At 30.7% G+C, this 13,288-nt stretch overlaps 2 protein-coding genes across 2 annotated transcripts; both read left to right on the plus strand.

The window, feature by feature from the left end:
• Positions 1 to 4,269: 4,269 nt before the first annotated feature.
• On the plus strand, positions 4,270 to 9,438 carry LOC114297186 (vacuolar cation/proton exchanger 3-like). The gene is made up of 10 exons (XM_082905643.1): positions 4,270 to 4,652; positions 4,966 to 5,033; positions 5,195 to 5,223; positions 5,336 to 5,532; positions 5,730 to 5,945; positions 6,612 to 6,743; positions 6,858 to 6,974; positions 7,123 to 7,176; positions 7,266 to 7,382; positions 8,669 to 9,438. Exons 1-10 carry the CDS (start codon positions 4,383 to 4,385, stop codon positions 8,798 to 8,800), a joined length of 1,332 nt encoding a protein of 443 aa, XP_082761769.1. The 5' UTR covers positions 4,270 to 4,382; the 3' UTR covers positions 8,801 to 9,438.
• Positions 9,439 to 11,565: 2,127 nt separating this feature from the next.
• On the plus strand, positions 11,566 to 13,100 carry LOC114297205 (NAD(P)-binding Rossmann-fold superfamily protein). Its single transcript, XM_028241595.2, has one exon. It carries the CDS (start codon positions 11,692 to 11,694, stop codon positions 12,835 to 12,837), a length of 1,146 nt encoding a protein of 381 aa, XP_028097396.2. The 5' UTR covers positions 11,566 to 11,691; the 3' UTR covers positions 12,838 to 13,100.
• Positions 13,101 to 13,288: the final 188 nt, after the last annotated feature.

The following is a 13,288-nucleotide window of genomic DNA, read 5'->3' on the forward strand; positions in this document are numbered from 1 at the left end:
AAAAACAATAATCATCCAATTGTTATTTAAGTGTATGTCCAATTTGATTGCTTTTATTTTCTCTATTCTGTCGTAGTAAAAAAAAAGGTTAATTCCACTGTGCTCCAATAACAATATGTCAAATGTGGTCATTTGCACTTGTTTTTTTGGTGCTTAACATGAAGAAAAAATGATGTTATTAGAAACCTTTTTTTGAACATTATAACAGGTTTATTTGGTGTAATTTCTTATAAATTAAAAGTTGGTAATGACAAAGTAGGAATTAAAAGTATTTCTACCTCATTTTTTTTAAAATTAAAATTTTAAATTTATTTAAATTATTTTTATCTTATAAACTGTTTCCAAATTAAGAAGAAAAAAAAGTCTATAAATAATCGTTGCACCAAACAACAACAACACGATGATAACAAAAAAAATAAAATAAAAATAGAGAGCCAAAAACAAAGATGCCCCACATGGATTTGTGTTAATGGCAAAAATGAAACTCTTGTCAATGTTACCATTAATGCATATTCTCATTTTGAAAATCACTATCCAAATTGAGGAAAATAAGGAAGTAGGTATTTCTAAAATTTTCATTGTATTATTTTAAAAAATATGAAGAATTAAAAAAAAAAATAGAACTTTTTTTTTTATCTTTATAACAAAAATAAGTTAGTATGTCAAAAAAATACAACCAAATATACTAGGAAAAATTATGTAAATAGTCTATGTACTTTTTAGGATGTGTCAATTTGGTCCATGTAGTTTTAATTTGCTCAATTTTGCCCCTTAATTTAACAAATTGTGTCATTTTAGTCCAATAAATAACGGTTAAGTTAATTTAACAGAAAGTCAAATAATGTGTCAATTTGGTCCCTGTATTTTCCACAATGTGTCAATTTAATTCCTGTCAAAATCAAGAAAATTGAAACTACAGGGACCGAATTGACACACCGTGTAAAGTACAGAGACCAAATTGACATATTATTTGACCTTCCGTTAAATTAATTTAACAACCGTTATTTATTGGACTAAAATGACACAATCTGTTAAATTAAGGGTCAAAATCGAGCAAATTAAAATTACAAAGACCAAATTGACACATCGTGTAAAATATAAGGACTATTTGCATAATTTTCCAATATACTAATTTGTTGATATTCTTGAATCAGTACTAGAAGATTAGAAGGTAAAATATTATCATCACTCTCTTTCAAAGATATAAGACTTGTTTTTTAATTTATAACTAAAATAGGAGTATTATGCACTTTTTATACATCATTACCAGCACAAGTTCAGAAATAATGTTGCCCTCGTTGTAATAAAACTGTAATATCAATTTTGGTTTGCAATGCAAGGCAATTTCCCTTACAGGGTATTAATTCGTAGAGCAACTCGAACAATAATAAGCATTTTGTCTAACAAAATTACATAAAAAAAATTATATTTTCTATTTTGCCTAATGTCAGGAACGGAATCAAGATTTCTTTTTCAGGGAGGCCAAAATAAGTTTATTTTATTTTATTTTATTTAAATTTTATATCAATTGATATAAACAATTCTATTTCAATTAAAGAATGAAAAATAAATTAATATTTAATACTAAATTAATAGGTAAAAAATAAAATAAGTTTCTATTTGAACAAAAGAAAACAATTTGCTAAAAAATCATCATCCATTTGGTTACAACACATAATTTTAACAATTTTCTTCATAATTATAGTACTGAAAGAGTAAGTACAGATGCAATTACTTTACAAACAAGTGGATAGATTGTTTCATTTTTTAGTCATTCTCAACCATTGATGCAAAATTTTTGTAATTTCTCAATTGTAGTTTCTTATGATCCATGAAGTTTTGAAGATAAAACTTGTATGCAATCAATTCTCTTTCACTTTAAATTTTTTATTTAGTATTTTTTTTTATTCTAATGAAATTAGCTCAATATTTTTCATATAACAATAATATTCACTGTCATAATAAGCAATGGCATGGAAATAATGACTCAAATTTATTTGTGAGATGTCAAGTCATTAAATAATTTGTCATTTAAATGAGGCTAGTAATCTCCCTTTTGGTTATTCCAAATCGTAATGCACAGTATGCACTTGTTTGAGAATTTCTCTTTTTCATATGTGTAATGTTAGAGTTATCTAATTTTTCATGTAATAATTCACACACACATTCATATAGTGTGGAATAACATTGCTCTTTTCATATCCTTAAGGCTATGTTTGGTTTATAAATTTGAAAAGATAAATGAAAAAAGTAAATGAAATATAATTATATTTCACCTGCATTTTACACAATTTTTTTTTTCAAATTCATAAACCAAATACAACTTAAAAATATACTCAGTATAAATTGTATTATGAATCTTGCAAAAAATAAATAAATAAATATTTCAAATACACAATTGTTTTCTTGTTAATAGAATGGCATGGGCAATCAAGAAGGGATGAGACTATATCCATTCAAAAGCAGAGGGGCCACATATAATAAAAATTGTATACAACTTTCAAAGAACTAAACATAGTAGTGGCACTCTCTAGATAGGCCCCTCATGATGGTCTCCCCATAGGTCGGTCCCAGCCTAACAGCCTAACGTATACTTCAATAATACACTCTAATTGTAAAATTAGTTTACAATCACAAGGTATTTTTAGGGACCAATTTTCTTCATCTCCAAAAACAAAAATTTTATCGTAAAAACTATTAGGAGACTAATTCTATTTTTCACGAAAAAACAGTCGCGAAAGTTAAAAAAGAACTTTACAACAATTTCATGCTAAAACAGCCATTAAAGTCATAAATTTAATATTTCTTAATCTGTTATTATTATTGAATAGGTGAGTAAATTCCTTACCTTGTGTTTTTTTAGTTTTCATGGTCATGGATTTTCCTTTCATAGCCTGGGGTATTAATTAATGGGAATGGCTTCCCTTGGACTGGAGGGTATTGTTGGGCCTGTGGGAGCCCACCACGGGTCCTGTTTCGATAATTCAAATCGTTAAATGTGTAGAAATCGTCGAGTAATATATGCCTATAAAAAATTACGTTGATCGGATATCGATAGTTATGTAATCTAATCAGTTTTATATGGAAAAAAATGGACGATAAAAAATAAATAGCTTAAAAAAATCTGATTTGATCACATAGCTATCAATATCTGATCAACGTGATTTTTCATAGGCATATAGTACTTGACGAGTTCTATACGTTGACGGTTCGGATTATCGAAACGGGACCCGTGGTGGGCTCCCTACAAGCTCAACAATACCCTTCAGTCCGATCACGGAAAGAAAGCCATTCCCTTAATTAATTTAGTGAGAAAATGCCAAGGTGATAACTTATGTGACATATGTTACATGATAATATAATGTATTGATAAAAGTGTTTATAATTTAAAATATATAAAATAGAATTATTCTGAGCGTAACTTATACTACACCATTGATCTATTATAGATTTAAATTTTAAACATTTTTAATATATATTTTTTAAAATTAATTTTTAGGTGTATACTATTGAGTTCGATCTCGAATTTGTTAAAATCTTAATAAACAAACCTAAATATATGAAAACTCGACTCGATTTTTTTGTAGTAATAATTTCCTCTAAAGTTACATCTCATTTTACTTTATACAAATAATTTGCAAGTGAATGCATATGCAAGTAAAAAATGAATAGTTCTCGTGTTTAGTAAAAAAAAATAGGATAAGGATGGGATCACTCCTGAATTCCTCTATTTCTCAATTTCATTAAAACCAATGATTAGAAATATATTAAAATAACGAGAAAAAAAAATTTAGAAACAGAAAATTCTTTGCCAAAAAATGTGGCATCTATACACTACGGTTTGAAATTGGGTGGTGAACTTTCTATATAATGTTAGCTTTTAAAAAAAAAGAAAAATGTTTGAGGGCCATAAATTCTATAGCTCAAATGTCTTAAAACTGTCAAAACGATGTTGTTTTGCACCAAAAATGATGTCCTTTTGGCAGTTTCGGACTATTTGAGCCACAAAATTTGTACCCACCTAGCATTGCTGTAAAAAAAAAAAAAGCTTTGTATACAATGGGGTCTGAAATATGTCAGTATCTGTAGATATTGGATAACACGACCAACAACATCTATAAACATTCATTTGTGAGTTTATAATAATCACTGCAAATTTTTAGGTTGAAACTCTTGTTGAACATACGTGTATACCATGCAATGAATAAAACAAGGAAAGGAAAATTCCAGGAAAGTTCATCCATATACATTATTCTATATAAACTCTCCTACCAACACCACCAGGAGAGAGAGAAAAAGAGGCATTTCAGTGTTTGTTTCTCTGTGTTCTTTTCCTAAAACCCTTAATATCACTGTAGGAAGTTGAAGGAAAAAGTGGTGTAATGGGTTCACAGGAGCACTGGAATTTGGAGAATGGTGTGGAGGACTCAAAGGAGTTGGGGAAGGAGAATTCAATGGGCCGGACCGCTCAGAACCTTTCGTCGTCATTGGTGAGGAAAAAGTCGGATCCAATGCTCGTGTCAAAGGTCCGGTTCCGAATGGTTAGGGAGTTTTTGGCTAATCTTCAAGAAGTGATTCTTGGAACCAAGCTTTGTATTCTCTTCCCTGCCATTCCTTTGGCAATCTTAGCTGAGTGTTACAGTTTTGGAAGAGTGAGTGTGTTTGTTCGATACCTTAGAGAAAATAGTTAAGTTATTTTGGATGTTGAATTTGCGCAGTGATTTGTGGAGGGAAAAGAAAAAAAAAACCGAAAAGAAAAAATATTTATATTTTATTTCTCTTTTATTTTCTTTACCTTTTGTGAATTTCTCTATAAATTCAAGATTCAAAATAGAACCTTAAGTTTTGTGATATTTTATTATTTTATTCTTTTCTCAAGGTTTTGATTTTATAAGAAGAAACGAGGTACAATTTTCTCCTAATGATTTCTCACTTTTTCCCCCCCTCTAATTCCCAATTAAGCAGCCTTGGATTTTTGCTCTAAGTTTACTGGGGCTTACTCCACTTGCTGAACGCGTTAGCTTTCTGACAGAGTAAGATTGTAACTTTGTCTATATGACTGTAAACTTTTATAGTTAATGTTTGATTTAATAGAGTAAGATTTAAATGTTTGTCCCATATCAATTCATAAACTTTCTAACAACTTCTTCTTCTTCTTTTTTTTTTTTTTTTTTTTCAATACCAAAAACTCAAGACAAATTGCATACTACACTGGTCCAACAGGTGCATCTCTATCACTTTCTCATTGCCAAAAAATTATAATTAGAGAAACAATTTATATTATCTCATATATATATATATATATATATGGATTTTATGTTGATTATTTTTGCAGTTGGAGGGCTCCTCAATGCAACATGTGGAAATGCAACAGAGCTGATAATAGCAATATTTGCACTTTACCAAAGGAAAATACATGTAGTGAAATACTCCCTTTTTGGTTCTATTCTTTCAAACCTGCTTCTTGTTCTTGGGACCTCTCTATTCTGTGGAGGATTAGCAAACCTCAAAAAGGAACAAAGATTTGACAAAGTAAGATTCTAAACATGTATTACGATATAAGAATAATATTACGATGATCACATCTTTTTAATATATATCGCGTCGCGGGTCATTATATCAAGCCAGTCATATTTGTTATCAATACATTGGTAACACATTGTGCAAAAAAACAAAGGTTTGTTTTCTCTGATCATTTCATGGCTTCTTTTTTTTTTATTTTTTAACAGAAGCAAAGTGATGTGAACATGCTGCTCCTATTGCTTGGGTTGCTTTGTCTGCTGCTGCCATTGTTGTTCAGATGCGCGGTCCAGACGGACATTCTGGAAGCAGCCAGTTCTATCCTTCTGTTGTCAAGAGCAAGCAGCATAATGATGCTTGTGGCATATGTTGCATATCTCTTCTTTCAATTAAAAACCCACAGACAATTGTTTGAAGCCCAAGAGGTGATTAATTACTATATGCTGATATTACTAAAGACAACAAAACAAGAGTGTAGAGGGTGTAAAAATCCATTCTAGCTATATGTGTATGAATTTGATAAATGCCAGTGATTGAAACAGTGATCCTACAAGATAGATAAATCCTTAGCATCTCGGGCTAGTTGTTAGACAATTAGAGGGCACGCTGATACTTAAGTCAGTGCAAAATTAGCATTTGTATATAAAATTCACAATAGAGGGCTCTGAATTCACAGTAATTGATTTCACATACCTATCTATCTCCATCAGGAATGACTCTAGCTAAAATCTTCCAGCAACGATTATGAGTGTCTCCACTCACCATAAGAAACATGGCTTAAAATTTTGCCTAGACCACGTGAAACTTTATTATGTGCCCTCTAAATTTGTGGCTCCAACCTCGCCTTATGTTTAAAATCTTCACCCTTCATAAAAAAGTTTTTTTAATTAAACAGTAATACTGTATATGCAGAAAAAAAACTTAAAAACTTACTCTAAAAATAAAATTTGTGTATAAGATTTATTTTGAGTATAACTCATACCACATTAAATTTAAATCTACATAGTATATTTCATTTTATCAAAATACTTTTTTTTTGGAGACACATTAATTTTAGCAAAGTGCTAATTGATAATGGTGGAAATGGGCAGGAGGTGGATGAGAGTGATGATGTGCTTTCAGAAGAGAAGCCAGTGATAGGATTTTGGAGTGCATTTATTTGGTTGGTTGGCATGACAATTATCATTGCTTTGTTATCAGAGTATGTTGTGGGTACAATAGAGGTATATATATAAACTTCTTATTAAATCTTCTTTACAGACCTATTTATGTATATTATTTAGAATTGTTCATAAACATTTTAAATTAATGGATATAAATATTTCTTATGAAAATAGGCTGCTTCAGATTCATGGGGAATTTCTGTTAGCTTTATCAGTGTAATATTGCTACCAATTGTGGGGAATGCAGCAGAACATGCTGGATCAGTCATATTTGCTTTTAAAAACAAGTTGGTATGTCACAAATATATATATATATATATATATATATATATATATATATATATATTAATATGTTATCTTTATAGTTTTGCCTCTCTGAATATATGACAAGTAAATTTCTTAATTTTTTTATTAATTTTTTTTTCTCTGTATCATGCAGGATATCTCACTGGGGGTGGCTTTGGGTTCAGCAGCTCAAATTTCAATGTTTGTGGTGAGACTTGAAATTAATAAATAACTAAGTAAATAAAACCCAAGGTAAAATTATATATAAATTAAATACTAAACTTGTTCAATTTTCAGGTTCCATTATGTGTGGTGGTTGCATGGATAATGGGTGTAAATATGGATCTTGACTTCAATCTCCTAGAAACTGGTTCCCTGGCTTTCTCAATTATAGTCACAGCTTTCACTCTCCAGGTTCTTTACTATTAGTCTCTCCAATAATGATATTTCAATTAGCATCATTATTCTATTCGTTGCTTCAATAATGCTATACTTTGTATTTAAATGTAATTACAAAAATATGAAATAAAAAAAATTGTAAATTACAAGAATATAACACTTGTAGAGAATCCGTAACACGCACAATTATGGTTCATAATTTTAAAATTGTCGATATCATGTTACTCAAAATAATTTTTTTTGGGTTCAAAAATTTCTCTTTGTAATACATTTAGGCAATGCAAAGATGGGTAATTATGCTATACAAACAAATTTTTTATACATAAATTCTATATAGAATTATATGACTCATTTCATTTCTAGTTAAAACACTTATGACGGTGACTTATAATTACAAATATGTCACTGTCACATCATTTTCGATACACTTCATGTATATAAATTTTGTTTGCAAATTCCTTCCTACAAAGATATGCTTAGACTGTAGATACCTAGAAAAATTAATAAGAAAAGTATATCTATGAATCACATTCATTATGAGTGCACCAACTTTAAATGTACACTATACACGAGCATGTTTGGTAATTATTTCGTTTTCAGTTTATATTTATAAAAAATTTTAAAATTATTATAAAAACTTGTTTGATAATTTTTTTGGTTTATAAATGATTGTCTCAATTTTAAAATTTGAGGAAAAAACATAAACTCAAAAAATGAGTTTACGTTGATTTTTAAACAGAAATTTAAAATTTGACTAACAAATAATTTTTTTTCAATTAATTTTTTTTCCAATTATAATGTGTATGGTCCCATTGTCATAAATAAGAAAAAATAAATATAAATGTTTTAGGCCTAAACAAACATATTTTTTAATTTATGTTTTTAAAATTTTTCAAATATTTTGTTCAAACCAAACGCATTTGTAATTATGTTTTTCTAAAAATAAATAAAAACTAATTTATAAAATTTTTGTAAAGATAAACCAAAAACGTAAACGTTACCAAACGCTGCCCTAACTTTTATGGTATTTTTCAAGGTAAATTTTTTGAAGTAATACTTTAATTTTACTGCAGACACAAAAAAATTATAAATTTTTTACCAATTACTCATTGGATCTTTCATAGTGTGGGGTCTACTGTAAAATCCACAGTAGTTGGTACAATTTTTTTTTTTAGTTTTTTGCATGTTTGTCGAGTTGGTTCTATTAATTTACACAAATGCATTATGTACCAAGAAAAAAAAAATGCTCACACATATAAAGGGATTAATTTTAGAAGTTTGTGTTTTGTGATTATCTGCAGGATGGAACATCACACTACATGAAAGGAATAGTGCTTTGTCTTTGCTACACAGTTATTGCAGCATGCTTCTTTGTTCACAAAATTCCACTTTCCAACATTGCCACTGCCAACCTAAAGTTTCAAGCTGCATAACTTCAAAAACAGAGAAAAAAGAAAAAGGAAAAAAAAAAAAAAAAAGAAGCTTAATTACTTCCGAAGCTACATTGTTAATAATGGTGTTGAGTTCTTCACAAAATTCCACTTTCCAACATTGCCACTGCCTACCTAAAGTTTCAACCTGCATAACTTCAAAAACAAAGAAAAAAAGACAAAAGGAAAAAAAAAGGAAGCTTAATTAATTCCAATTAATAATGGTGTTGAGTTCTTCCCTCCTCCCTCCCTGTATTTTCATGTTAGATCAAGAATGCTGTGTCCAACTTGGAAATCAAAGCCATCCTCTCTGGAGAGTTCATCTTCATCATTCATTATATCATTTGTTCATTCAAATTTGCATTTTTTTTGTTTTTATTTTATGAAGCACTATGAATGTATTCATTTGTATGTTGAGTTGATCTAGAGAGAGGCCTTTTGGTGAATCAAGAGCTAGATAATTAAATCAAGAACATGACTTTCTTCGCCTTGTCGGTTGTACTTGTTTGTTCCCTTGTGATTGTACTTGGGTCGGTTTATGATGATTTTGGCATGTATTGGGAAGATTTCAGGTGGTGAAAAATGCCATTACTTCATCTGTTGTAATAATAAATTCTCAAATAAATAAATATTTTTAATAATTCATGGGGTTCCAAACCTTACCATTTATTTATTTTTGTTAAGAGAAAAAAAAAAAAAGGAAAAACGCCATTACTTAAACACATTATAAAAATTGAATTTGAACCACATCATTTTTTAGATAAATTTCTATGTAAGTTTTTGGAGTCTTGCGGTGACAATTTGTAGCTGAGAACCTACATTCAATCCCAGGCCAGGGAAACATATTTAGATTGTGTATGAATTTTGAAGGGGCTTGTGGAACTATTATATGCCATAATTTCAATTTTTCATTTTATAAATCTTTTTGTGTAGATTATTCATAAAAAAAATTAAATTAATTTAATAATAATAGCAACATAATTTTATCATAAAAAAATATTGCACACTATTAACTAAACCAGTAACTGTTTAATTGGAGCACCATATAATTTGCTTTAGACATACTGAATAATTTCTCCCTCATATGTGGGTGCTTACGTAAGGCTATGAGTTGGATTCCAACATTATTGGAAAAAAAGAAAAAAAAAAAACAAACAAACGTTGCCATTGACATTTTTGACATTGGAAACTTTGATTTTGAGTTCCCAAATTGTTGTTTAATACACTATCTTGAAAAAAAAAAAAAAAAAAAATTTGTTGTTTTATATATGTAACTTGCCAATAATATACTAATACAATACAAAGAGGATCACTCAAAATTGTGCATTCCTTGAAAAGATGGTTAAAAGTTGCTTTTTTTTTTATATTTTTTTTGACTTTTTTATGAGAGAGAAAAGTGGGTTAAAAGGTAGAAAGTAACTTTTAACCCACTTCCCAAAATAGGCCATATGAGTCCTATCCATAATGTACTTTAAAACATTTTAGAAGTGGAGAATGTAATTAAAAAAAAAATCCTTCCTCTTTGCCCCAATGCACACTTGCGTCGAGCAATGTCTTCATAAAAAAAAAAATAAATAAATAGTAATATCATATTATCATTAACACGTGATATCACCTTTCACTCATTAGTTATTATCTATGTATAAGGTATAAGGTATTTCATTTAGTGAAATTCATCATACTATGTGCTGTTTTTATTATTAAAAGATAATATATATTATATGTCACGCCATATAACCTTCCACAATAATTTTTCTTGAAGTGATACTAGAAGTCTCATTATTTTACTTGGAAATGCCAGCACTCCTATGTCAATTTTCCAAACTATTTGGTTTTTTAACTATTGTAGTATTTTAATGTGTGGAGGGGGTGGCGGAGGGTGGAGGGTGATGGTGGTTGATGGGTTAGGGTTAGAAGATTAAAGATAAAAGTATTACAAAGACTAAGTCTTATGAATTGAACAAGATTTAAAAATCAAAATTATGTGAACTGAAAAAAGCTGTGAGATGCAAAAAGAAGCTACCACAAAAACATGTGATGCACGACAACAGTGATGCCTTTACGTTATTGCAACATGGCTTGATAAAAAAACCCATTTAATTTCCCATTCATTTGGAATATAGGTTGTTTAGAAAGTCATAAATGATTTTTAAAAAAAAAAATTAAATAAGGATTGGGTTTTTAGTCTGTCCCTATCAGCATGCCCTGTATGCAGCCATGTGAGGTATTCTATTCCCATATATATAATAGAAATGGAGATTAGATAGAGTATTGCCTCAGACATCACACAAAATAATTTCTTCTAACTCAGATTGCCAACAATGTTCTGGCTGGTGTCTCAACTTGCCGTCCTCCTATCCCAATTCTATATACCCCTTTGACGCTTCAATAAATTGCCACTTTACCAAGTGGGCCTCTAACTAAATTCAATCATAAGCAATTATTAAAAAAAACACACACACAATATATATATATATTCAAGAGACAAAAAAATTCAAAATCCAAAATTTATGTTATTAAATTTAGTGAGATATGTATGGATCACACTTTGAATGAATCTGATCTACATGTTTTAAATTCTGAATACTTTTCTAAATGTAGATATATATATATATATATATATATATATTTTTTTTTTTATTACAAAGTATTGTTCAACATAGAAAAGAAATAATTAACTAAATTATCAGCACAAAAGACAAAATTGAAACCATCCTTGATTTTCCTCCCTTGAAATAAGGGGTATTAGTAGTTGATTTGAATTAGGAGTTAAAAAGGGTGTTAGGTTGCATTAATATATAAATATATGTGCGTATATATAAACAGAGATCTGGTCACCAGAGATGGATTGAGAATCAGAACTGAGCCAAAGAATCCAAGTCCGCCCCCCACCAATGGCAGTGAAAAAATGTGAAGAGGCAGAAGAAGCTCCAATTAAAAATGATGTTGCAATTATCTTAGGAGCAACTGGGCTTGTCGGAAAGGAACTTGTCAAGAAGCTACTTTCAAAATCTAGATGGAAGGTTTATGGCATAGCCAGAAAACCTGAGATCACACCAATCCAAAACCCCAATTACCATTTCATCTCATGTGACCTCCTCAACCCTCTCCAAACCCAACAAAAGCTCTCTATTCTAACAGATGTCACTCATGTGTTCTGGGTCACATGGGCTAGCCAATTCCCCTTAGACAGCCAAGACTGTTATGAGCAGAACAAGGCCATGATGTCCAATGCCTTGGATGCTCTCCTCCCTACAGCCAAGTCCTTAAAGCATTTCTCTCTCCAAACGGGGACTAAGCATTATGTGTCACTGCAACCGCCTTTCGACACAAAAGAAGAAACGTGTTACTATGATGAAGACAGCCCAAGAGCAAGTAGAGGCTACAATTTTTACTATGCTTTGGAGGACTTGTTGAAGGAGAGGTTGGGGGGCAGGGTGGCTTGGTCAGTCCACCGGCCCGGTTTGATCATGGGTAGTTCTCAGAGGACATTGTTCAATTTCATGGGTAGTTTGTGTGTTTATGGAACAATTTGCAAGCATTCGAATCTCCCCTTTGTGTTTGGAGGGACAAGGGAGTGTTGGGAAGAGATGCATATTGATGCATCGGATGCCCGATTGGTGGCTGGGCAGCACATTTGGGCAGCTACCAATGAGGAAACATATTCCAGTGATGGACAAGCATTCAATGCTATCAATGGACCGAGTTTCGCTTGGAAGGATATATGGGCAGCTATTGGGATGAAATTTGGATTGAAAGTAGTTTCTGAAAACTTGTTTTCGGAGGATTTAATGTTTTCGACAGCAATGGCAGACAAGGGAGAGGTTTGGAAAGGGATTGTGGAGAAGGAGGGGTTGATTCAGACAGGTATTGAGGATTTGGCTAACTGGGTATTCCTGGACATGTTGTTCAGGTGCCCCTTGAAAATGTTGGGGACAAGAGAGAAAGCTGATCGGATGGGTTACACAATGAGGTGTGATGCATTGGATTCAGTACTGTATTGGATTGATGAAATGAGAGAGGAGAGACTGATTCCATGAAAAGAGCTTCGACTTCATATGGAGAAGAAAGAATGTGGTGGTGCACCACAAAGTAGTTCCTTGAGGAAAATAAAATAGTAGAAAAGTTCTTTGAATGCTCTGTATTGTTTCTTTCTTTATTTTTTTAATGGACATACGGTTAAGTTTAGCTCATTTTACTGATCTTGTCTTCAAGTAGAAGAAAACAAGGTTTTTTTTATTATTTATTTTTTTTGTTGTTTCTTCTCCAATTTTGCCTTATTTATGGTAAAGTAGTTACAGAAGAGCTGCTTTGACTTCTCTTTTAACTTTGCATTACTTTTAGTCTCGTAATTTAGTTAAGAATTTTCATGGTGTTTGAATTGGTCTAATTATCTGTTTGGTAATGTCTGGATGTTGCCTCCATTTCAGTGATGGACTTATTAAATAAAATAAAAAAACTTAAAAAAGCTGGAAAGGAAAAAGTGTATCA

This window comes from Camellia sinensis, chromosome 14, assembly GCF_055761805.1.
Source record: "Camellia sinensis isolate YWXY chromosome 14, ASM5576180v1, whole genome shotgun sequence".
NCBI lineage: Eukaryota > Viridiplantae > Streptophyta > Magnoliopsida > Ericales > Theaceae > Camellia > Camellia sinensis.

Excerpts from the sequence above, each read along its gene's own strand:
- LOC114297186 (XM_082905643.1), top strand. The coding sequence starts at position 4,383 with ATGGGTTCACAGGAGCACTGGAATTTGGAGAATGGTGTGGAGGACTCA. Across the intron at positions 4,653-4,965 it reads AGTGTTACAGTTTTGGAAGA|CCTTGGATTTTTGCTCTAAG; the intron begins GTGAGTGTGTTT and ends CCAATTAAGCAG. Across the intron at positions 6,975-7,122 it reads TTGCTTTTAAAAACAAGTTG|GATATCTCACTGGGGGTGGC; the intron begins GTATGTCACAAA and ends TGTATCATGCAG.
- LOC114297205 (XM_028241595.2), top strand. The coding sequence starts at position 11,692 with ATGGCAGTGAAAAAATGTGAAGAGGCAGAAGAAGCTCCAATTAAAAAT.